Source organism: Ambystoma mexicanum, chromosome 8 (assembly GCF_040938575.1).
Source record: "Ambystoma mexicanum isolate Mex_15411 chromosome 8, UKY_AmexF1_1, whole genome shotgun sequence".
NCBI classification, from domain to species: domain Eukaryota; kingdom Metazoa; phylum Chordata; class Amphibia; order Caudata; family Ambystomatidae; genus Ambystoma; species Ambystoma mexicanum.
Genome location: NC_090929.1, coordinates 654,817,023 through 654,843,690, shown reverse-complemented (window position 1 = coordinate 654,843,690; position 26,668 = coordinate 654,817,023). Strand labels below are relative to the sequence as shown.

Sequence of the window (26,668 nt, the reverse complement as noted above, 5' to 3'; positions counted from 1 at the left end):
AGGTAGTACCATCATATCCAATCAGAAGATAACCACGCCATGACGTGGTCCAATCATTTGGACACCAGGGGAGCTGTTAAATGGTCTCTCAGATGCTTTTTGAATAAATGCAAAGATAGGCAATGGGTAAGGTTTCCCACACTTGAAAAGAAGGAAAGCGAGAGGAAGGGCAGGAAGGCCACAGAGAAGAAAGGAGAAGCTGCGAAGCAGAAGACAGGGCCCTGGAAGGTTGAGTGATAGAAACAATGTCAGAAGCTAGCCAGGTGCAAGGGCATGAACACATACACCACATGGGGGGGAAACCGGTGTATGGTGTGACTGTTGACCACCCCTGTAGGTAGGATGGCGCATGCATGCATTGACTCATGATTGTAGGAACCCGCATTGACCGAGGTTCTCTTTTTCAGGAGTATGTACAGTGAACCTCTGACCCCTTCGTCCACTACCAGCCTGAGCCCCGTAGGCTCCCCAATCAGCGAAATAGCTTTCGAGAAAACCAGCCTTCCCTCGGCAGCGGACTGGTCCGAGTTCCTGAGCGCGTCCACCAGTGAGCGGGTCGAAAATGAATTTGCCCAGCTGACCCTGTCGGACCACGAACAGAGAGAACTCTACGAAGCTGCCAAACTCGTCCAGACAGTGTTCAGGAAATATAAGGTACCAGAGTCTTACCAGTGCAATCGTCCATTAATTCCTACCTCTGCCTTTGATGTCCTGAGGATCATTTCCTTGTATCCTTGTGTTTCTTGTTCTACAACATCGTTCCTCTACCCAGTATGGGACTGGGCTCGATTTTCCCGGATCCCAGAATCCGGAAAAAATTCCCTCCCTGGATTCATAATCTGGGGAAACCAAAAGCCAGTGGCTGGGCCGCCATGCAACACTGCAACCACAGTGATCAGTCATTCCCAGTGCTCTGAGACTAGCCACTGACCTCAGAAGGGCTCTGTTCTGGTTTTCTGTTTTGAAATTATGATTAATCCTACATGGATGCTGACATAGCAGTGATTGGGCAATAAAGAGTGTTTATGGTCTGTGGCATGCCGCTTAGGACATGCGAATGTTGGGCGATTGGAAAAAGGTGGCGTGCAGTGTTTCTTTCAGTCCTGGTAGTACAGCTGCAACCCTTTGAGGGGATTGCTTTAGCTGCACATTACTCTGCATGCTGGTAATTGTAGGCTTCTATTCATGGAACAGAGGTGACATGCCTTGCCTGCACTGCCATTTACACCACCGCCATGTACCCTAAAGACTGTGTGCACAGTGTTGTTACCGTGGTGAAATGGCAGTGTGGGCACCTAGGTCAGGAAAGGGGAAGGGGCTGGAAAGGAGCAAGAAGGGTGCTCAGACGGGACACGGAGGGGAGGTGTGCAGATCAACTGAAAGATTGAAAGGTGCCCCTTAATGAAACCTTAACCAAGTAATTGCGGTTGGGGGCATTTTACCTGACAGTGAAGTAGAGGTGGAGGATCCCCCGAACCCCTTCTTCAAAATGCGATCCCAAGGAGAGGGGGGCAATGCAGGAGACACCCCTCGAGATAAAGAAAGGGCGAGGGGCACAGTACAGCAAAGGGAAAGACATGCGCAGTTATTACAGCTTGAACAATGCAACATGCCAAAGACATGGAATTGGATCAGAAAGCTAAAATCCTACTGTATTTGATCAACATTTTACTATAATGATTCTGCTGCAGGAAGAGCTGATAAAGACACTTTTCTGTCTTTGGCAGCCATCTTTGAAACTCCTACTGCCCCACATAAAAGCCATCAAATCACTCCTGTTGTTCCGGAAAGCAGACACAACCTTCCTCTTTTAACATTCTGCCCCTCTTTCCTTCCTTGGATGTTTTACCTGTAGCCCACTATATCCTTTTCCAGATCCCTTATCCAGTGCTTATTTTCTGGGGGTGTTTGCCAGGGCTCAACCCTGGCACTTATTTTTGAGCCCCAACACTTATTGTCTCAGACTCACTTTAATTATGAAGTGGTGAAAGTCAGTTCATCCATCAACCACAATGAGCAGGTGCAAGCTGCAGTGTAACCCCAAATGTCTCGACACTGTTGGGAGCAGCTATGGGTGGTGACAGCAGTGGTGCCCACCCGCAGTGTCACAGTGTCATGGAACAGTGCAAAGTGTATTTTTGCTGTGCAAAGTCCATGCAAAGTCAGCGCATTGTCATTTTTGCAGTACAAAATGACTTTGAACAGACTTTGCACTGCAAAAAAACACTTTGCACAGTTCCATGAATCAGGGTTTGGGTCAGCAGTGCAAAGTCACTTTTCAGCAGTGCAAAGTCAGTGACCACAACCAGGATTCTGGGGCTGCCGCTGCCCGAAACAAATCAGCTATACCGGCTTGTCCCAGATTTCTTTACACTCACCTCAAAGATTTCCTTGGAAGGCTAGTCCACTCATGGTCCTCCAGTGCTACTTGACTGCCCCCGTACTCATTTGCAATAGCCCTTTATTGGTATCCCTCCAAAATATCCCCACCAAAAATATCACTGTACATATGGCTGTTTGTCTCGCCACAGGCGATATATTTTGGGGTGATATTTTGTGGGAGCAGGGCTGCGGGGGTGTCCCCCGCACATTTTAAAACAATGCAGGGGTTGGGTGGGTGTCCCCCGCAGGGTCCATGGGTCAATATCGCCGCAAAAATATGGCGATATTTTTGTATTGCAATATTTTTGTGGGGATATTAACACATGGAACCCTTTTATTATGGTGGCACTGGCGCCATGAGCAAGACTCAACAGGTGCAAGAATGTTTACAGCCTTATATCACGGTCCACTTCGCCGCTCTTCTAATTTATTTATTTATTTTAGCGTTTTTTAGCAGCACGTTAAACCCTTGGGTATCTAGGCGCTGGTTACATTAGGCAAAGGGTAAGGGGTGTACAGGTAAAAATAAACAGGGAAAGTAGGAAGCGTATGTTCAGGACGTTCAGCAGTAATATAGTGTCTTGGCTCTGAGGAGCTTAGGCGAAACACCAGGTTTTCGGGTTTCTCCTAAAGGACCAATAGGAGGGTTCCATTCTCAAGAACAAGGGGAGATTGTTCCACAGCTTGACGGCAATGACAGGGAAGCTTGAGCCTCCTGCAGATTGGCGCTTGAAGCTGAGCACTTTGAGCAAGTGTTCATGTGAGGATCTTAGTGGGTGAGAAGGGGTGTATTTTTCCACGTGCTAATCTTGGGCCCACCCAGCTTCGCAGCCATGGAGGGGCTTTGCACGGTGGCAGCACCAATGATGGCATGGAGCGGAGAACCACCAAGGGGCCTGTCAGGGTCTTGTTTTGCAGCACTTCTTTTCTTTGAGTGCCCAGGGCTGCCACCTGGCTGGGCTGAGTGTGTGGTTAGAGTGAGACAGGTGAACTGCCTTAGTTAAGGGTATCTGCACAGTCAGAGTCCTGTTTCTCTGCATCAATTGGCAATGAAAATTGATGGCAGCGACTCAAATTCCCATCGTAGTGTTCTCTAGAATGCATCAAGTCACTGTATGTCGGTCACAAGAGAACTGTAAGAGCACCCAGCGATTAAGCACTTGCCGGGGAAAACTGTGATGTTGTGTTGGTGCCTGTGTCTTGAGGCTGGTAAATTAACCGATCAGTGTTCCCTCATGCATCCTGTTCCTGGGGGCTTGATTTTACACTATGTGTATGTGTGTCTTGTGTGTTGTGTCTTTGTGTTTCTATATGTGAATGCATGTCAGGCTACCTATGTGGCCCCTGGGAGTACCGACTTGTGTGCCTCTGTGTATGTCAGTGTGTGTGTGTCATGCATTGTTGTGTGCCTGTGCACAGGGCCAGCCTTGGCAGCCACAACTTCCCCAGTCAGAAAAACAAAAATTAGGCGTCCCTCCCCCCCCCGCCTCTCCCTGGTCACCTTGAAACGCTCCCCCAGCTGGTGTGGTGCTAATGGTGCCCCAGGCGGTCGCCCGGGCAACCCTGCGCTAAGGCAGGCCCTGCCAGTGGATGGTGTGTGCATGAGTATGTTTCTGTGGGAGAAGGCAATGGCAAATGTGTTATTCGCAAATGACACCGAAGTAATAATTGCAGGCAGCCTCACATAAACAGTTCTGCTGAGCTGCAGTGACTTCAGACGGGCATTGAATCGGGTCAGACCACAAGCACCCCATGCAGGTTCCACACTCAGCATGCTTACCTCCACATTTCCAACGCGGCAAGTCATTCTGGCTTTTGAAAAAGTATTTGAACAATTGACCTCACGACAACCTGACCTTCTAGCCTTGGGTGACCGTGGTGTGTTAGTAGGCGATTGTGTGGCAAAGGGGGACAATGGGGGAGGGAGGGTATGCAAGAATATATAAAACAGCACCTATACAGGTGTGAGCGAGCCCAATGCAGTATTGCGATCTGTGTAGTTCGGCACCGTCCGCTAGAACCAAATTCTCACTCTAAATTCACATGCTGCTAGGTGTTATATTATAACCTGGGCACTTGTCGACAGAATATACCAATATACTTGCAGCTCTCCATCTGATACCCTGACCTCCCCGCCCATATATCACAAGGCTGATGGAGACAGTTGTTTCTTTGTTGGCATAAAAGGCCAGAGGTTTATTATCACACAAATCACTAAACACTACATGTTTGTCATCACAACAAAACACTCTTTGTGGAATTGTTCTCCAGGTGCGTCGACCAGCCAACTGCCTCATCTCTACCTTGCTTCCCCCATTTTCCAACCAACTCCACTCTAGGCCAAAGCGCCACCAACCGCCATTGTCTGCACTCCACCTGCCCTTGCAGGTGATCCGGGGCTGGAGGAGTGCCGTTCCTGCTGGGGGAATCCGAGCCCTCTTAGATACCTCCAGCGCCTTTGCCACTAGGCCTCAGAAGAGCGCTGATCGTGAGAGGAGTGCAAACGCCTCCCGCTTTCCCAAGCTCAATTGTAGTTCCTACACTGCCACTGGTCGCTTACATACCGCCACGCCACTGATGGGTCCACGCCCATCCGTGGCTCCCCCCAGCCATGACCTCATAGTTCCAGCAGCTTTGTGAACAGATTCCAAAAAAAACAACTCCATGCCAGCCATTGACAGGTGCACCCCATCCTCCTCGTAATACTCAGGTGACTTTAGGTTGATCAGGCCCTGCCTGACCTGAGTGAAGCCTCTGCCCCTGCAGAACCTGGCCATTTCCCCGATCAAATTCCTTCTTGAATGGCACTCAGCTCCTCTCCAAGCTTGCCTCGGTATGCTCTCTGACCGCATGATTTCCATCTCCTCTAACCGGGCGGACAATTTTTGGAGGGTGTCCATCATTTCCCTCATCAGCACACCTCTGCCCAAGCTTGTGAGGTCGCCCCCCCCCAGATCATTAGCACGTTGGTTTTGGGGTGTTGCTTTGGAAGCATTTGCACATGACCTTCCAGCTAGCCCCATCTCATAGCCTGTACCCCATGCCACCAGATCTTATATTCGTTTGCTGTCATCAGTTCCCTTTCCGGGGTCCATTTTGCCATGGCCCTTGTCACGAAGGAGTGCCCCACCACCCAAACAGACCTTTCCCTCCTTTTGGCTGCTGTTTGGTGAGGAGAGAGAGAGAGACGGGAATGAATTTGCATCCCATTTTGTTCAACCTTATATATCTTTTCAAACATTTAGACTTTCATCCCCCTATCTCCTGAATTGCTTCTGGCATCGTGCCCAGCCCTGCCGCTGAGGTGGCAGCTCCAATTCTGAATGAGTGTGTGCCAAAGACCCCCTCTGTTGCTCCTATGCCCCTTAGTGCCATATCGGTTACGCCTTTGAACTGGTACCTGCTCAGTGCAGTCGAGAGGTGCACCCGCTCCTGCTGGGGATCTTATGTTCAGGTATGTCGCTAGCCCCATTACGGGACAGCATGGGCTTCCCATAACGCAGTAGAGGGTAATTATTCTTCCCTTCCCCCCCCTGATCCGTTTTGGACCTTCTCAGATGCAGCTGTGCCCACTCCCCTGCTGCCATGACATCCTCCAGTCTCAAAAAACCTTTACCACCGCCTTCCTTGTTGTCCGGCACCAGCTCACTGACCCTGAAGGCCCCAAAGAAGGCCAGGGAGAATGCTGCCCTCAAGTCACGCCCTCCTCATGCCATGGTGATGGCCATGCCTGTGCGCACCAATCCTTACCAAGTACAGCCCCAACCCTGTGTTAGCCTGATGCATCCGTATAGAGCCTCATACTGTCGCTGCTTGCCCAATGCTCCCTCCAGAGAAGTACCCCATTAAATTTGTCCAGAAACATGTCCCACATTTCCAGGTCCTCTTTTACCTCTGTGACCAGGCGAACGTGTTGAGATGCATGTTACAGCACTACCGTCTTCAGCTCAATACTCCTGGCAAATACCCTGCCCACTGGAATAACCCTACCAGCAAAATTCATTTTCCCTGCCAAAGACTGGCGCTCCCTCAGTGCCGCCTTGTTCCTGCCCTTCAGTCCCTTGATATAGTGTCTTTTAGGTTATGCACTTTATCGTTTGGTAGCCTGGTCTTCCCCTCTTCCTAATCAATCTCAATCCCTAAGAATGTTAGTCTCGAGAGCTGGACAACTGTCTTCCCTTTCACCAGTGGGACCCCCAGTTCCTTTGCTAATCCCACAAATACCAACAAGTGAAGTACTAGGTAACTTTACAGTGTAAATTGCATATGTTGGTGTATGTTGCATTTTTGTGATACATTTTCTACATTGTCACCAATGTAGGGATTGCCGACCTATGGAATGGTTGCAAGAGTTAGCCACTTAAAAGGGAAATGCTTTGTATGTCATATCAGTGCTGCTAGGCCCGTTTGCTGATTAGCTGCGAGCGAATGTTGCAGTGACCCTCTGCTTGTGACGTCACTTTCTGTTGCCACGGAGACGTCTGTGATGCTTCGGAGCAGGGATTATGCCTTTACAGTAGGATAAACACGGAACAGACGGGCTCAGCATACTCTCCCGGGGGCCGGGGGTAGGGGGTGGGTAATCTAATGTCAAAGACGAATTGGGGCCTCCTGTCACCAGCAGGCGGCAAACGAAGGTCTTTGCTTTGCTTCTGCGCTGTTAGTGGACTTTCAACTGGCGTCATAAGGCGCGGAAATGTCCCAAATGTACAAAACCGTTCATCCCTCGTAAAGTTCCCCTGCAAGGAGCAAAGAAAGAAATAAATAAAGCATGTTTCGGTTTTTGGAGCATTTTTAAGTATCCCAGCCACGTGTGTACTTGCATATCAGTCGGAGTGCTTTTGGTTTACCTTACACTCCACCCACCAGAAGCTGAAGAGCAGCAGGAGAGGCACTCACGGGAGGCTATTAATTGACCTTGCAGGTGAAATGGCTTGCTACCAATGTTCACATTCTACATGGTGCGGGTTAACCCAAATGCTCACAGGAGTAAACTGTCCAGATCACACATTTTGTCAGCTGGGGGGGCCGGGACCAGACCTCTGTTTTTTTGTTTCAATAGCTGGGAAATATATATATATATATATATATGCATAGATGTATATTGATGAGTGCCACATCCCCACCAAGTAGCCATCACTCAAACTCCACCTCCATTAGAACCACATGAGCAAACCATTGTGGGTATGCAAATTAGCGCAAATGCGTATATATAACAACTAAATCCTGGACAAAATAGATATTCAGAATTCTCATAGCCCAATTGTAGGGGAGGGCAATCTCAAAGAACCCCCTTCACCTCACACTAATGCCTACCTCCGTCCAGGCAACTCTTAGCATCAGCATTAATCCAACAGGCAGGTTCTAAGTGGTGCGTCGTGGTAGGAACCAGGGTCATGAGCGCTGTGGAGGCTGCGGCAAACTGTTGAATGCATTCTAATGCTCTTTTTTTTTAGGCCACAGACAACAGAAGGCACTGCAGATGGAAAATTACCTCTAATCATATTATCTTTTAACACCATGTGTTTGTTATTAATCCTCTGCGCTGCTTTATGTGTTTGGCAGGCGCTCGCCAACTGCAGCCTGCGCGCGCTGACTGAGCGCCGGGGCGGCGCACTCACGCAGTTGGTTAAATCAAACTAGTGCTTGTATTTTTCACAAAATGCAATGTTCTGATGGATTGCAAAGTTAATTATCATGAGCCGAGATTGCAACTGCAATGGATAAAGAGCCAGTCGGTATCTGGGATGTGGGAGAAAGAGCCGATGCAGGCCTCTTGAGTTGCATGCTCATGAGGTTCAATTGATTCAGTGTGGGGGACCTGACCTCACGGTTCCATTGTCTCACTCGATAGGAAGGATGACTGCTTCCAGTACCCACTGTTCCATCTTACAGGTACACTCGGAGGCAGACAGCCGCTTCAAGGTGCTACTCTTCAACAGTGGCAAAAAGTTAAAAGCAATCGGCAGCAATTCAGAATAGCGAGGGAATGATATAGAGCAGGGTTCTGCAACCTTGGCCTTCTCAGATGTTTTGGACTACAACTCCCCTCTGCCCTTAGGTATTGTTTCACTGCAACCATGGAGCCTTCACTCCTTCCCAAAGTACTGTCACTGATCACATTGTATTGAAGGAACCTTGATTGTATTTATTAGTGACACCCCTACAAAACCATGCAAGGGACAAGTGCCACTCCACTACTTCACTTCTTGGCTACGCCGGCGAACACCCCTCACCCCCTGCCCTTTTCTGGTGGACCTTTGGATAGACACGTTCGAGGCACCAGCAGAAAGCGTACTTCTGAACTGCATTAGTACTGAAACTAATGTAGTCGGGCCCACCATAGTGACATTAACATCTGTAAATGCCCACACAGTGATGCTGAGAGGGCATTTACAGATTTTGGGCAGGCATTGCCCACTCAGGCCCTACCCTGGCTCCATCATCTGTGGGGAAGGTGGAGGAAGGCCATGGTTAACCTATATGAGATCGCTTTAGCTAAGTTGGAGAAGCATTTCGACAAAAAACTCAATGTTGCACTCAAGCGCTTTTCATATGCTGAAAGGCCACGGAGTCCATTGATGCCTAAGTAAACACGCTGTGGACACTGATCTCTTCTTGCAAATGCATGGGTGGGGGGGTCTTAGATGAATACACAAGGGACCAGGTTCTGATGAGATCTTGTAGTGGCAAAATAAGGGAGTGCTTGTGGATAGAAAAGGATCCCTCTGCCGGTAAGGTCCTTGAAATGGCTAAGACAATAGAAGACTCTCCCAAGAGCGTATAAGAAGTCCCCAACAAGGAGACTCTCACAGCAGGGGAGGAGGAACATGTGATACACCAGGCCAGAAGATGGAAGGCTGTCAGAGGTATGCTCAAAAGAGAGTCAAACAAGTCAGAGGGGGGCATGCATAGAGTGCTTCCAAATCTCAGCAGGGCATCTAGAGGCACCCAGTTTGTAACCAGAATTCCGGGTGGCACAGCCATGATGTAGGTGCCATAGAGTGCCCAGCAGTGAATGCTGAGTGCAGAGCAACCCTGGCTAGATTGGACAGGTCTCAGTTAGATAGGAACTACTCCTCCAGGCCCAGTGTCAGGATGGTGGATAGGGAGGGCCTCACAGTGGAATCAGAAGGTGCCTGATTGCAAGTCCAGGAAGCTATGAAAAGCAGTCCTGGGGCATCAGAAGGATCAACAGGGTGGGGCGAGACATGCTGGTACATTCAGCCCCCCTTACACCATGATTTTACCAGAATTGTGTGTGAGCAGCTATATGATATGATATGATAAGTCATGTGTAACGTGCCTGTACACAAGTGTTTGCTCAATCTGGACATTAACCCTGGTGCCGTCACTAGGCTACAAGTGGTCTCAAATTAATATAAGGGTCGTTAAGCCAGAGGAATGTTGCAAATACCCATAAGGGTGTGAGCATGTTGGGATGATATGGTATGGTAGGTTATTTATAACGCGCTTCATACTCAGAGGTTTCTAAGTGCGGCCCCGGGGCTTGAACCTGTGTTGCTCCATGTCATCTTGCTTCCAAGGTGAGCACGTTGCCCCTAGGCTATCCTCCCGAGATGGGAGGAGCAAGCTGACTTAAGAGACTCAACTATGTCTCGGCAAGGAGTTACCCATTTTTGTGTGCAAGGGAGACTGCTGTGGTGTCCCCATAAAATCTAAAACTTGCATGCACTCAAGTTTTTAGCGACAAGTTATGCAAACTCAAGGAAATCTCCCAAAACATGTTCCTCAAAAGGGGGGTGGGGCAATACCTAAGATGCACAGTCAGACATCTGCATGTACTTGCCAGGAAGGCCCTTAAGTAAGACTTGGACAAGCTCAAGTTAGTCGGCAACGTTGTAGAGTGGTTGTCCCCTGTGTTACTTGCTCCCAAGCACGATGTGTGGTGGGGGGGCGGGGGGTATGCATATGTGTGGATTTTCATGGGCTAAATGGCAACATTTGGGTAGATCCCATCCCCACCAACAATTAACGAGTTGTTATCCACCATGGGGCAGTCTTCCTGGTCCTCGACATACCACCAGATAAACTTGCTCAAGGTGCCATTCCTCCTTCTTTTTTAACCCCCGTTTGGCGCTTTCAGGTTTTGCAGAATGGTCTTTGATTTGGTGTCGACATCTGCCATGTTTCAGCACCTCGAGCAACATCGTTTTGGTGGCATGTCAGGTGTACGTTACTTCAAAGATGGCATATTGCGCGGGGAACAACAGTGCGAAAAACACGATGGACAAGTGCATGCTGCCTTGGGCACTTTGGGGTTGTCATGTTGTCGAAGTGCCAAATTTAAGTGCAGCGCATGACTTGCCACAGCCATACGGATCGGCGTGAAATGACTGAATGCAAAAGTCAGACTACCAAAAGTCAGACTTTTTTTTCTTCATTTTTTCGCAAATATATATGTGGGCAGAGACCCCCGCATAACCCCTCCAACTTACCCCTATACATTTTTATTAACTTTAACCCCCCCACATATATATATATCTGCGGAAAAATGGGGGTCGGACTTTGACTGGTCGGACTTTTTGCATTCTGTAATTTCGTACACTACCCAGCAATACCATCGATTCAAGGGCATTAGACCATGTGCAGGTCTAGTAAAAGTCATGCAGAAAGCCCATGCATGCAAGAAGCAGCTTAGGCCATAGCCCCGGCACATAAGAATACTATGTTAAGTGTATCTCCTCATATCTGACAAAAGCATGCACATGAGACAACCCATCACGCGGTACAAGCTGTTTTCATGGTCTCACAATGCAGAATTTGAAGTTTTTAAAGCACAAGGTAGACCAGGTTCCCACATTGGCTACTTTTGATGTAAGGTCTAAGGCCGTCCTCACAGTTGACACCAGTGAAGAAATTGTTGGTGCAGTTTTAGCCCAGTGGCAGAACTAGGAATATGGGCTCGTCACATTTGCAATGAGGGCAATAAGGGTCCCAGAGTAAAGGTATGCTGTTATTGAGAGGGAGTCTTTGGCTGCGTGGTGGGCATCCAAGCATTTCTGAACCTTATTGTTGGGTCTTGCCTATCCTATGTGTTCAAGGCCCCCCGCAAGTCCCTCAATTATATATGATTGACGACTGAGAGGCTGATCGTGGACTCTCCCCGTTGCCAAGTGGATGGTGCGTTTACATGATTACAATTTTGTGGTGGAACACATTCCAGGGGAAAGAAATCCAGTGGCCGACAGCCTGTCAAGGTTGCCCCTTTTCTCAAACGGGTGAGGGTCAGGGTGGCATCATCATGCAGATTGATTGTGTACTACCTGCATTAGATCAGGGTGAGTGTTTAGGTCTGCGTGACAAATACCCAGAGTTGAGTTGTATTCCGGGTTTGCAAGCCAGTTTGGGCAAGGTTGACCAGTCCAAGGAGGGCAAACGCTCTCCTGCCATTTTGGAAAAATTGGCTGAATGTCCATATGCTGTGACAAGAGGTGATAGATTGGTGCCGTCAAGTTCCCTAAGAGTCCATGAAGGCCCGTTAAGAAGGACTCTCACGGACAAACATTTGCAAGAGTTGTATTGGTGACCGGAAATGGATGCTGAGGTGGGAGGAGGCGATGAACGAGTGTTTTACCTGTGGCTTGGTGATAAAAAGCCAGTCTCTGCTGGCTGGCTCCCCTCAGGTTGAGAACACGGTTGACAGTTGGACGAACTGGTGTTATGCTGTTAGGGGGCTCATAATAACACCCCTTGCCAGTTGACTTAGATGCCATGACTTTGTCACTTCACATTGCACCTACTTGCCAACACGGACTCCTTAAATACAAAGGGAAGGCAAAATATTGCAATAGGTGGTATTTAACAGAGTGGCTCTACTGGAACTGATAATTAAGCAATATGCCCCTCGCGGCGGGGGCATTACTGAGTCAGGAAATGCCCCGGGGCCTTTGTTAAGGCCCTCGCTTTGCTCAGGCCTATAGTTATAGCATATTGCTAGTAGTACCCCGTCCCGCAAGATCTGCGAGATCGGGGTACAAACAGAAAATGACTGAGAAAAATGGACGCCTGGGAAGGGAAAACGGAGTCCGTTTTCCCTTTCCATGGCAGCCATCGGGAGCAGACGCGCTGGGAACACTTCTGTTCCAAGCACGTCCGCTCCCGAAAAAATAAAGAGAAGAAGGTAAGTGGGGTTGGGAGGGTGAGGGAAAAAAAAAAAAGAAAAAAAAACATACCTGGGTCCCCGGCAGAGGACAATGAATGCCCAGCCGTGTGGAGCCTCGGAGCTGTGATCGCCCCGCTTCCAGTCTCCACACAGCTGGAGGCTACCATCATCCCCCGCCGGGGACAAAGCAGGCAGAAGGTAAGTGGGGTTGGGAGGGGGGGAGGAAAAAACAACAAAAAAAAACATACCTGAATCCCTGGCGGCCCCGCTTTAAGCCTCCTCATTGGCTGAGGGGCTGCCACATCCCCCACCAGGGACAAAGGCGTACAATGCGAGGGATAATGCGGCCGGGTAATGCCCTGGTGCGGGCCAATCAGAATGGTTCTTTCATTCTGATTCTCCCACGCCGAGTACTAATATAAAGTAACAAACTGCTGAATGGCCACTTTGTAACGTGCATCAGATAAAATAAAGACATCATTAATGGCCCAAATCTCAAAAGCTCTTTCCGAAATCTTATTGCACACTCAGCCAGAGAAGCCATGCACCCCCAGCCACAACCCACCTGCACAACACAGGTCCTGTAGCTTTGGGGTGCTGTAGCCAAACTCTGCACCCTTGCACCACTCTGTGCCTGATGACTTGAACAGTACACTAACCCATAATGCCCTCCTTCCCAAATTCGGAATCTAAATACCTCCTGGATGGTTGGAAGGAGCACCCCAAACCCTTCCAACTAACCACCCAAACAACTTCTCCTGCATCCTGCACTCTGGGCCACTCTGCAATTTGTAAATGTCTTAAAACTGGCCTCCGGCTCTTAATGTTAAACAATATTGCTATGTCCCCAGTCCCTTTCACTAGTAAATGTTCCCACTTTTAACCCTTCACCACCCGGTACACATCAATCAATCAGTCAAGCAATGCTCTTCCACAACGCCACCTTACTCTAAGCCTGCATCTGCTTGTGTTATTTCCTACTTTGGAAGTCATTTTCTGTTTGATATGACACCCTATTTTTCATTACATAAAAAATACATATACCTTCTGAAGAGAGCAACACTAGCAGAGATGTGTTGAACTCACCGTCTTTGTTACTCGAATGTAACTACCCCGATCAGTTTCTGTATTGACAAGGTGCTGGATCATGATCGGATGGATCACTTCCACGGAATCCCCTTGCATGTCCTCGTTCAGTGGGTACCTACTATCATGACTAGAACTCTGATGTCTCTGATTGGCCAAGCAAGTCCTAGAATGATGCAGAAAGGCTGGTCCATGCAAAAGCGGAAAGATGCAGGAAAACTCTATCCTCTGGACCAGAGTATTATCGTAAAACGAGAAACTGAAGAGATGTCCAGAGAGCAAAACACTATTATTTACAAAAGTATCAAATTATTTTATTTATCATGATAAAAAATTTAAACAAGTCAATTAATGGCATTCTACTTTGTAGAGCATCAATAAATCACGTAACACAACAGCATAGATGAACAAACAACTGTGACTAAAATACATCCATCTCAACAAACATTCATAGTGCAGCATCCAAACCATACATCATACATAGTGACATTCAACCAACCAACAATGGCTAAAAAGATAACTAAATTAATTAACATTATTTGCCAATTGGGAGTGGGACAAACATTCATCACATCCCATTTGAATATTTTAATGTTTACAAATATATTAGACAAACAGCAATAGAATTCATTAAAAACAATCTATCACAAGGGCGGATCTGTGAGGAGAAGTGTTGTGTAGATCACATCCCTAAAAGAATAAACTCAACCGTTTTCGACGTAGAGTGTTTAGTAAACAACGTCTTCATCAGGAGATACAAAGCGAGAAGCTGCAGAAAAAGAACATTACTACATAAATATGCGGCAGTGTCCCATCACATGAACTAAACTCAACAATAGATTGTATATAGCCACCATGTTCCACCTGTTACGAACCAATAAAACTAGACATTTGTGCTGGGGAAGTATATCTAAATGAGAACAACCCCAGAAGCAGGATTTTATTTAGAAAAGCGAGAGGCGAGGCACCGACCCTGAGAGTGTAAAAATTATAATTAAAATTAATAAGGTGCACCATAGGGGCCACAAAGGTCGAAATAACCCAGGCAGGAAAACACTAGACACCCCCACATGCGGCATAAAAATATCATGGCTGAATAGATGCAGGCTGGTCCATTCCAGGGCTGCCAACCTTCATAAAGTGAAGAGATTGAGAGGTAGGGGGATGCCCATGTAAGAATTTGTTTATGTAGATGTTGGGTGGAACAAGGAGCCGCAAGTCAGTTCACTGTAGGGATCCTTCAGGCTCAGAAAACATTTCTAACTACTGCCTTGATAGGGGCAAGGCACCCACGTATGGCCTTCAGGGCTTGGAGGACAATCCCTGGCTGGTACTGAGAGAATGCGAGTGAGCAAATCTCTAGCCCTCTGCAACAAGGTTCAATGTCTGATGCTTCAAAATGGATGAAAAACTCACGAGCAAGCTATACAATTTCCATTAGGAATAGAGACGATTATTATAATATTAGGCTTACCAGAACTGTATTTAGCAACTTTTATTGGATATATTTGTAACTTGTGCCATAGGATAACCCTTAATTTGAATATTAGGTGTTAAGTGTTTGCCGTAAAAATGGAATGAGACATCAAAACTTGATTTGGCATGAGTATGTTAGTAATTTTTGATTTTAACCTAATATTTAAATCATGTAATCACTTCCTTCAAATTATTGCTTTGGTGCCTTGAAATATTGTGAGGTAGATATTCTATAAAAAAATACGGATTGAAAAAATACAGCGATGGCATCTTTTCATTTGAGAGTCAGGTCCTGCAAGGAAAGAAATTACACATTTTCTTCAATTGTAATCCCAGTGTGTTTTATTTGCTCTGTCACAGCTGAAAATAAGGTCCAGAATGTTCCAATGTTCTCAAGTTCTTTTCCAATTTGCTCCTAGGGCCGTCCGTTACGGGAACAGCAGGAAGTAGCCGCCGCGGTGATCCAACGCTGTTACCGAAAGTACAAACAGGTAACAGCAGAGAATCACATTACAGTCATGAAAATGTGTGATTTCTGAGAAGTCCCCATGGGAATTGCGGGTAGTTGGGGAAAAAGTAGAAATCTAATATCTCGAGTCGCCGCTGCTTTCTGATGGCGATGATCACATTTTGTGTCTTCGGTCCATACAGTTTGTCCAGGATGATGCAATTTCATTGTAGGAATGTGTTCAGGAGTTGCTGACCAACAATTGTTTTATTAAATGGATTTAACATGCTGTCTCTTCTGTTTAAAAAATACAACTTTTGTTTATAAATCAAAGAATATAACGCCTGGATATCTTGTGGTTAACATATCTTTATCAGACTAACTCTAGTTTTCAAGACCAGATCGAAGATATCAAGTTTTTGGAAGACCTTGAAAAATTAAATCCCACCCTTATGTCTGCTTTCAACTGACCACAAATTCCCACCACAGTGTTTTTATTGGTTGCTGAGGTGCTGTAGTAGACTACTGGGCTGCCATAACGTGTATTACTAAATAATGAATGCTCTTCTGGTGTTTCACGTCTTACCAGAGCATTGTACTAATAAGTTTAATATCTCATTGTTATGCTATGTTGTGGAGAACTTGTAAAGCGCAACATTCCCCATTCCTATGGCATCTCCACACTGATGGCTGTCACGGCGCCAAGCATGAATTGCCGTTGATAGGTTTCCCTCACTGAGGATTTTGCCTGGGGAGATCTATGACCGAATGTGTAAAAAGGTGAGAACCACCTTACAATCAGAGCACTGTTGATTTACAACCATGAGTTCGTGGGACTGGTGACTGACAGGGGGAGTATGTGGCCCGTTGAGGTAGCATGTGTCTTCTCTTTCCTCATTGGGGCATTGTCTTTGAGGGCTAGCTGCGGGAGTGTGGTACCCACATTCCGACATGTCTTTTGGCTTTTCTGAATTCTGGATGGTTGTAAGTTCCTGGTGTCTGATCTTAGGGCAGCCAAGTATATTACTCCAAAAGTTTATTTTTTCTTGAAATGTAGAATCTCTACTGGGTTCTGCAGATCATGATTTCCATTTGACAGAGATTTTGTTTGAAGTGGGTCCTGAACATCCATAGTTATAATTCTCAGTGGCTACTTTTAAAGTCAGGATCATTAGAGTTAGGGGTGCTGACCTGGGCATCGTCCACATAGTTGAAGCAAATTGTTCCAAAGAAGCATATTCAGGATGTAATCAGAGTCATGCATGACTTGAAAAGTACTAAAGAGATGGTTGAGGCTTGAGTTAGCCCTCACTTGACTTTGGAGTGTGGATTTAACAGTGAATACGGTAAGTTGGATTGATTTAGTTTGATTGGTTAGGAAAGATGGGAGTCTGGCAAATGCCATCTCTCGATCCCTAAAAGGTCTCGGAAGCCATCTTGTTCTAGGTCAAGCAGCGAGCGTGAAATGAGATATTAGAGTCGTTGCTTGCAGCTGCAGCACTCGAGGGGACATGTGTGCTGGTGACGAGACAGTCGTTTTCCGGGTTGCATGAGAGGATTTTGAGTAGTGTTTTGACCTGAGTATTTCCGAATCCTGGTGACATTTCCAGACTCTAGAGATGAGTTCATGAGGGCAAGGAAAAGGGAGGCCGAGGTATGTGGGATAAGTATTTATTTAAAGATGCAAGGTGGAAGAGGATCAAAGGCATCATTGGAATCCAGACAAATGGATCTTTTTTAACAGTTCTAGTAGTTTTATGGGTGATAGACATTTGAAATTGGTGAGTTCTGATGCCTCTGCATGGCATTGGGAGGGAGATAGGCAAGCTTTGCTCTGTCTGTAGATAAGGGCTGGGATCAGTGGAAGTTATGTTCTAATCAGTTGGGTGTCTGATGCAAGTTCAAGAGAGAGGTGACCGTGACTTGTCTATTTTTGCAGTGAAGCGGTTGGCTGAGGAATCACAGGAAGACTGAGTAGGTTGGGCTTTGCGGTAGAGAGCATTATGGTTGTGGCAATCTTACCATGATGAGCACTGCGCCCCTATATTATCGGAGCCGGTGTCGCAGGTTGTCTTGTCTTTGATTCAGTATGTTGCTCTCCATTTGCTCTCTAACCTGTGTTCTTTTTAACACTGCAGAGGAGGCTGTGCACCAAATGGTGGTAGGGAATGTGTTAGGTTGTTTGGGTTTGTCTTCTGGTATGAGTGTCTCGAATGTGTTGATCACCCGATTTGAGAATAAGTTGTGGGAAACAGAGTGGGGGAGTGATTTTGTCAGGTGTGGTGAAGTTATGTTCAGTGGAGTTTCTATTTGTTTAATGTTGTGGTGTTATGACTGAACAGTTGACTATGGTGATACAGTTGCCAACCCCAGCACGTTGGAAGCATAGTTCAGCCTCCTCTGCAGCTTAGTTTACACCTGCTTGTTATCACACTGCCCGATATGAGAAGGCACTGTGAGGCTTGTGATTCATCTAGGTTTCCCTCATGGAAATTAAGGTTATGATTATATGTTACGCTTTTCCACCGTGTGCCAGGACTAGAAAAAAGTAGGGTGGACTTTCGAACAATATCAGTGGATGCATGGAGCATCCATCCGACACAACCATGGACCCAGGTTTTTCTTTTATGTTTCATCATTCAGTTCTCTTTTTTATGTTGTCTACGAAAGACCCTCAGAATTTCATTGTGTATTTTTGTGTTTGCACATGGATGTATTGTATCTGATGGCACGCTGTTCACCGGCTGCATTGACATCGACAGGACACTCTACGACAGAAAGGGGGTAATTCCGAGTAGGGCGTTAAGGGATACCGGGCACCGGTAAGGAGACTGGTGCCGGTAATCCCTTACCGCCCTATTCCGAGGTCCCTTTGCGGGAACCGTAAGGAACGTGTGGTCCGACTACACGTCCCTTACGGGTCCCGCAAACGGACCAGGGCGTTAATAACGGGCTTGCTAGTCGCAAGCCTGTTATTGGTGCCCTCCCCATTCCCATTGAGCTCTATGGGGGCTCAAATGGGAATGGGGAATGGTTTGTTCAATGGGGACTTACCGGTCCCGCGAGGGTCGGACTACACCGGTAAGTCCCCATTGAACAACACCAGACTCGGACCCTTTATTGGAGGCAGTCATGGCGCAAACAGCGCCATGACTACCTCCAATCTCGGAATGACCCCCAAAGACTTGAACTTGCAAGGAGTCATCGGTGCACTATAATTTTTTTTGTAGTCATAAAAGTTGTATTTATTTTACAAAGCAAACACCATGGAATTCAACAAAGTTGTCTAATGACCTTGAAAACAGCATGGTGATACAAATGAACAAATGCAAAATTGTAATCTTACTGAGTAAGCATCAAGGAGAACAATTGACAGTGAAAGAAAGAGGGAGGAAAGAAAATAAGTGGTACACGAAGAATGCACTATAGTTGACTCACCCAAGAGGTGCAATCACTGCCTCTTCACTCCAGTTTAGTGCATGCCAACCTAGTGAGCAGATTACGGATCATTTCCTAAAGAACAACTGCAGTGCCAAGAGCTGCCCAGAGGTACACTAAAGACCTGCTATACACAAGAGCCACTCCCTGCATAGTGTGCTGCCAATATTGGCATGTCCCACCCATCCAACCTACCTAAAAGTCATTTCCTTATGTGCCAGACACGGGTCTGAAGTCACTAGCACTGAGATAAGAAAGTGTTGTGCATCAAAAATCTGTCAACAACTACCCAGCAATGTCAACTGCCTCCCCCTTCATAAAGGGTAGCTAGGTTTCTGTCTTCATGCTCTCTCACTGACATTTCTTGGCATTCTGTTCTGAAGTATATGCAAAAAAACTCCACTCCAGAATGTTGATAAAACAAGGGGTTGGCAAGTATTCAGTACAGAGAAAGGGAGCCAAGGACCCGTGATTGTATCACAGTACAGAGAAACTAAGTACACCCAAGTACCTATGCCTTTAAGAGATGTGTTAAAAAAAATCCCCAAATAGACTTGGTTTCCTCTCCTCTCCCAAAGAACAAAAGAAAGATTGAAAGAGGACAGAGACATGAAAAAATAATATACTCCATTCCTCCTCTCCAGAGTCAGGAGCTTTAGAAAGTGGTGGTTAAGGAAACAGGCTCTGGCATCCTTAGCTAACGATTGTTTCTCCTACCGGCACTCCGGGCCTAGGCGGGGAAGTGGCTGCACCAGTACGTGTCTCATGCTCACAGCTGGAACATCTGCCGGTGGCACCGATAGCCACATTTAACATGCCTCTTCACAATCCTCTCAATGGGGGTCCTTTGCTGCCTTATGGTCCACTTTCCAGTTGACAAGTGCACTAGATTATAAGGTGGAATTTTCCTCTTGCCGCTGTTTGATAAGGGTACAAAAACCTCTACCGACCGTTGAAACCAGGCGTCTACAAGCTTTGGCTCTCTAGATGTTTTGCACTAAAACTCCCATCAGCCCCAACCAGCATGGACAATGATGTGGGATCATGAGAGTCATAGAGATCCAGTGCTGCAGTGTACCATCTAGTTTGTCCTGCGCAACCATTGTTTTACCTTAGGCAAGGGTGTGTATGTGGCACGACTGGTATGGATAGGAAAGATTCCATCATTGCCAGGACGGAGGTTGCTCCCTCAGTTCATGGGCTTCCTGGGGTCCATTCAGGGGGTTTCCCCCTCTGGGAATTCCAAACACACAAGTAATCCCCAGGCATACCAAAGTGTGTGGCGTAACCACAACCAGTACTATAGTGACATCCTTTTTCCCACCGCCACAAGGTTACTGAGGTACCGGAAATGATTATCAAGACCTCGACTCTGGACCACAAAGGTCTGACCAACCTTGGAGTTTGTAAGACTGTGGCTGAAACCCCCAAACTGTCAGGGGTGGAACCCTTGCTCCATCCTTTGAATGTTGAACACAACTCCCCCCGGAAACAATGCACTTTGGTCCCAGAGGCTCTCACCGGATACAAGATCACTTGGGTAATGCTGGGTAGGGTGTCAGCCTCCCTGGTTAGAGCTGCTGGCAACAGCTGGAGTAGCCACAAGAAGAAGCACTATTCTGAGTTTACCAGGCCTGACTCCCCGAAACTCTGGGATTTGCTGTCTCTGAGAAATGCACAAGGTAAGATGATGGAATCCCCAGAAGATCCAAGTATTGTTATTCCACATCAGCGGAGTGGACTCCATCCGAGCGATCGCCAAGACTCCTCAGCTTCCAGCTCCTCCTTTTTCACCAGTCGTGCAGCTATCTTCTCATTGGCCCATGGTGTTGACCATGTTTTAGACTAGCGTTCAGTGTCCGAGGCCAGTGATTTGTCCATATCCAGCAGCAGATGCCGTTGCTTTTGGCCTTGGTGTTTCCTGATATCTCCTCATGGACTTGGCCTCTGTTGGTGGACTCCTCCTGCTTACCCAGAGCCTTCCACTGTTCATTGTAGTAAGAGGTAGATGCCTTGACATCCTCCTGGTCGGAATCAGACTGAATGCCGGCTGTTGTGTTTTCAGACTTGTTGCTGGGCTCTGTGGAAGGCAAGTTCAGTAACAAGGTCCTTCTTACCTTAGTCCAACTTTGAGTTTGTCAATACACCAGGGTTCCAAATTGAGAGGACCTAGGAGCTATTTAGCTCCTGCTTGTAGCCTGAAAGAGCCTCGTTCGCTTGACACCATCAGCTACCAAGGGCTACTTTTAGCTTCCCAGGCCAACTAATGTCGAACAAACATACCTATGAGAATGTAACCCTCTGCATTTGGGACAATCTATAAATAAACATTCAGACACATCTATATACCATTTTAAGCATAAGGGATCATAAATAATGGACAAAATATGATGCGAAAATATAATGTGGAGCTCTGATTTGTGGGACAGTGTGTACTCGCTCCTTGTCACGCATTGCTAGATCCTTGTCACAGGTTAATACTGGATACTCGGGAGCTGCTTTTAGCTCTTGCTTATCCAATCTTGTTTTCATCCCTGTACACAGCCTCTCTTGACTCCTGCAGTTCCAGAACCCAATAAGGCTGTGCCCCTTTCAAGGGTGCTGCCACTTCCTCTACGGAGGTGTGGACCAACCTCGCCTACCTAGTAGGCAGTGAAGGATTGTCATGTTAAAAGCATAAAATGCTTTAGGCCACAGACCATCTGGAAAAGGTCTTAGAGCTCTGGGCTGGTTACTAAAATCAGACCAAAGGGTGTTTTCCTCCTTTGCTCTCTGGAGTCATCTTTGCCCTGTCACAACATTTCGTTTCAGTGGAACTTGAATTTGGTCTTGGATTCCTTGATAATGAAACCCTTTGAGCCTATGGCTTCTGTAAGAACTTGAAAGCTGAAGAACACCCGAGCCAGCAGGTAAGTTATTAAGTAGGTTTATTGTAGTTCAGTTGCCAGGAACAAACATTGGCATGTCCTTTCCAAGTCAGCATACCTCCAACTGCCAAGCACATAACCCCCTTCGGATCACAACACACCAACACTCCACTCACACTGACCTCACCACATTCCATGAACAATGATGTCATCACCTCAGCTACCAAGATGCATTACAACACGAATTTGGTCTTTGATTCCTTGATAAGGAAACCCTTTGAGCCTATGGCTTCCAGTGACCTTGACCTCCTTTCCTAGAAGACTTCATTTCTAGCTGCGGTCACCTCTGTCCAGGGCAGGAGCACGTTTCAGGCCTAAGCATATAAGGTGTCCTGCATCGTGTTTCATGCCTACAGGTTTGTTCTTAGAAGGGCCTCTCCTTTATCCCCAAACTGTTCTCTAATTTTGATGTGAATGAGGAAACCTTGTTTACCTGTTTTTCAAACTCAGTCTCTTGGTTCTCTGGCTTAGGAGGCTCTCCATAATTTGGATGTGGCCAGAACGGTATCGAGTCATTTTATCGCAAACATTACAGAGTGGTACATAAACTATAACACCGAAAAACACTGCACACATTAATTAAATAAAGAAAGGGTAGTGAGGTAAAGGGCTTAAAATGGGTCTGGATGGGATTGGGGTGGCGTTGTAAGGGTAAAAAAACTGGGAGCTTGGGGGGGGGGGGCAAATAAATAAAATGAGTCTGTAATCTGTTGGGAAGTGGGGGCAGAGCCTGATGCAAGTTCTCTTATTTGTTGTTGTTCTGGTTGGCATAAAACCTGGTGGTTGGGGTGCGGGGCACATTTATGTATGGAGGCATAGGTACCCGGTGCACAACAGAGGGGGGTTCTTATTCTAAATTCTATGTGATGCTTTATGCAGCATCTGGGGAGCAAGTTCTCGGACCATCGTCCTGCCTGAGCAGTGCTCTACCCAAACAAGCTGCGGATGAGGGAGATCCGTGAACAGCAGTGGTAGAAGGGTACCAAATAAAGTGGTGGAACTGTGACCCGGGCGGGGAGCAACGTGTTGCACATTTTTTCAAGGGTTGCAGCCATGCTGCTTGACAGCCAATTGAGTGGAAACAGATTTCTGTTTAGCTGTAACTGGTATTGAGTGGTAAAGTGGAGAAATGTGCTTTTAATTTCACAAAGAACAGTTATGGAATGGGGGAAAGGGTTGCAAAATGTAGTGAAACTCCGCTCCCGACCGTTCCCTCCCACTTCGAACACTGGAAGTAATAGCGTCTGCTCTGCATCACCAAGAAAGTAATGTCTTGTTTTCCAATCGCTTTGCCTTTTACTCGGGGCGAGTATCTGTTTGCGTCTTAAGATCTTAATTATACAGAGCAAATGTTTTGTAGCCTAGGAGGCTCTTGAGACTTCGAAGCACAGAAAACACAGATGGATAACCTGCTATTCAGTTGAGGTCATGGGCACAAACACCGAGGGAGACGCTTTCGAAAGATATTTCACCCCGCCTAAAGGCAGCCAGGAATCACGAGGTAGAATACCGCGTGTACACAGACATGCACTAAGGTGCTGATTCTAGTCATGGTACAAAAGCGCTGTGATACCTCCGGATCTGGGCGCTACCAACAAATACAATAAATAAATAAATAAAAATACCATTTCTGTCCTTTAGATGCATTGCAATCTTTGCAGAATTGTACACCTGTTCTAGGTGTCAACATATGAAACATGCACCACGCTCAGATTCCTAGTTTCCTGTACAGCCTGGAAACCGTTATGACAATCTCTCCATTGGTAAGTGTGTTGGAACTGCGTGTATTTGCATGCTGTCCTGACACATCTGGTTTCCGTGGCAGTGGTGTGATGTTGGGGGGGGGCGTGTGCGAACCAAATTGATTCTGTGCGATTGATACCATCCAACCTGTGAAATGAAAATCCTTAAAAAGACAATCATTGCATTTCTCCTATGAATCCCCAAAGAAGATAGTTGGAGCTATTCCAAGTTGTGTGGTATTCCTGTGGTATTTTCGTAGAAATATCACTAAAACCCCCACTCTGTCCATTGGATTTACCATCTGATTACAAGGGTGGTGTGGCAAAGTTAATCCCCACTTTTGGAGTCGACAGGACTCCTTTGGGGATTTGGCAGCCGCCCGTAGTGAATCTGATACGTTCTGGCATTAACGTGTAGGCTATACCTCCAGTAACTTGTTTGGGCAAAATCCTCCACTTCGAGTTGAAACGTGTAATTTGGCAGTGCATACATTTTGTGACCACCAACAAAAGTGGCAGCAATGGAGTTATTGATTATTTTTTACCACAACGCCAAACCCATAATAGTCCACGTTATAATTTAAGTGTAAGCAGGTCGAAAATGCTCTACACCCCCCTCTAGATCCTTCAATCACACCAAAGGTTATTCCCCTCTAGGGGCTCCCCAAGAAGGATGAGAGTTGGGCAAGTTTGCTTTATGGTCAATGGCCCCCACAGGACTGGTGCCGAAAAACGAGAAGTATCTTAATTTCCCAACACCATGGCTAAAGGATTTCTCCATGACGTCCAGGTCTACCAGTGAGTAGGGGCCTGGACCTCAGCATATGTTGCCATGCATTGCAATCTCTGCTGCTCATACTGCGCTGACAGTGGAATGTGCACCTGGATGTAAAGGATTGGTAGTAGTTTAATTGTTGAAACATTTACACAAGTGTTGTAGTTTTAAATAGTTTGCTATTTCCCATGAACCTCAAAAAGCGGCCATCTATAGAAGCCATGTCCTGACAGTTGCTGTCTGCAAAATGTTGCCTGCTTAGTGAGCCACAACATTTTGCGTTTGAATTTTCTTTGAAGAAAAATTCTTCCCAGTGGCAGATCCAACCACTGGCATAAGCTCAAGCCCAGACGTGGTTCCCGTGCCTGCTGAGCCTAGAGACCCAAGCTGCTCCTCACTGAAGAGCCCCAACAAGGCCGAAACATGTCTGGGGATGCTTGTGGTCTCGTGCAGAAAGGATGTGATCTAGCAGTTCGGGCTGGACTGCCCCTTTTGGGGGTGGGACCATGCCTGATTTGCATATGATCTTTCTCCTTCTGTAATGGTTTGGCAGATGCAGAACGACGGTCTGGAGGGTTGCCCAGAGCAATGCCAGAGGTTAAGATTCATTCTAAACCTTCTAGCCATCACCTCTTTATTTTTGCTTTGTCACCCCGAGTGGGACGGGTATGCCCAGATGTGGGTCCCGTGCCTGCTGGGCCTAGAGCCCCAAGCTACTCCTCACTGATGAGCCCCAACAAGGCTGAAACATGTCTGGGAATGCTTGTGGTCTCGTGCAGAGGGGACGTGACCTAGCAGTTTGGGCTGGACTACCCCGTTTGGGGTGGGGCCAAGCCTGATTTCCATATGATCTTTCCCCTTCTGTAATGGCTTGGCAGATGAAGAACGATGGTCTGGAGGGTTGCCCAGAGCAATGGCAGAGGTTAAGATCCATTCTAAACCTTCCAGCCATCATCTCTTTATTTTTGCTTTGTCACCCCGAGTGGGACGGGTATGCCCAGATGTGGGTCCCGTGCCGGCTGGGCCTAGAGACCCAAGCTACTCCTCACTGATGAGCCCCAACAAGGCCGAAACATGCCTGGGGATGCTAGTGGTCTCGTGCAGAAGGGACGTGACCTAGCAGTTTGGGCTGGACTAACCCGTTTGGGGTGGGGCCAAGCCTGATTTCCATATGGTCTTTCCCCTTCTGTAATGGGTTGGCAGATGAAGAACGATGGTCTGGAGGGTTGCCCAGAGCAATGCCAGTGACTAAGATTCGCTCTAAACCTTCCAGCCGTCACCTCTTTGTTTTTGATGAGCTCATGCTGCCCATCTCGACCCCTGTCAGTGTTCTGTTTGAATCCATTTTAGAAAATGGCTGTTTCTCTTGATGGATATCTGCACGCTTGTTGCTACCTAACCGTAAGTGAAGGCATGCAAAGACGTTGCCAATTTGTGTCATAGGGAACTCCAAGTAAGGTTAATCTGGTACAAGTACAGATTTTTCTAATGACAACTGGTGGGATGACATTGACTCTTCATCGCACACATACAGCCTCCTCCTGCTGTTAGAAGAGAATGTGGCGGCGTGAAGAGCCTCGTCAATCACAGGGCCGTGAGTCGGGCTCTTTACCTGGTACTCTTCTCCACACCCCATTGATGCAGATCAGCCATTGTCCACGGGCATGTGAACATCCCCAGGCATCTACGTGAAGCACCTTTCCGAGGTATACTGCGATCTTGGCTTCCTCTCGCCCATGTAGCAAGGCTTTCACTTTATACCCCTCACTGCCAGGGATGTTCTTTGGGCCATTTACCACCACCATCGCTCTTGGAGACCCCTTTATAAGGCCCCCAAATGCAGTGCCAGGATGGTTGGTGCAGAGTCTCAAAGGAAACCCACTCATTACGGTTACTCTTTTAATTATAACTGTTCTTTTATTAGGCTCATAAAATACCAGGGACCACTTTCTAAAGGCGAGCCCGAGGTTCGAACCTGTGTTGCTATGCACTGTCTTGCTTCCAAGAACAATGTGTTGCCCCTGAGCTATCTTCCTGGCCTGATCTTTCAGACGAATTGCTGTGATTGACCAGTCTGCTGTTCTGGAAACAATGCATCCTGCTGGTGGTGACACTGAAGGCATGGAGAAATACTGCTGGTGGAGTCCCCTTGCCAGGAAATAATTGGAAGGAGGACAAAAAAGCAAAAAGCCCTTTTCTCAGTGTTTTTCCCCTGCATATGCCAACAGCCTGCAGGATGTGGCCTTGTTGTGTTCCATCTCTTCAAAG

The 26,668-nt window shown here is 47.0% G+C and overlaps 1 protein-coding gene across 2 annotated transcripts in view; it reads left to right on the top strand.

Moving 5' to 3' along the window:
- The window catches only part of CAMTA1 (calmodulin binding transcription activator 1), a 3,643,069-nt gene that overhangs the window by 3,532,029 nt on the left and 84,372 nt on the right, over nt 1-26,668 (top strand). For both annotated transcript variants that reach the window (XM_069610416.1, XM_069610415.1), the window contains 2 exons: nt 408-654; nt 15,490-15,561. In XM_069610416.1, the coding sequence (XP_069466517.1) occupies nt 408-654; nt 15,490-15,561 (319 nt within the window). The remainder of the gene's footprint in view (nt 1-407; nt 655-15,489; nt 15,562-26,668) is intronic.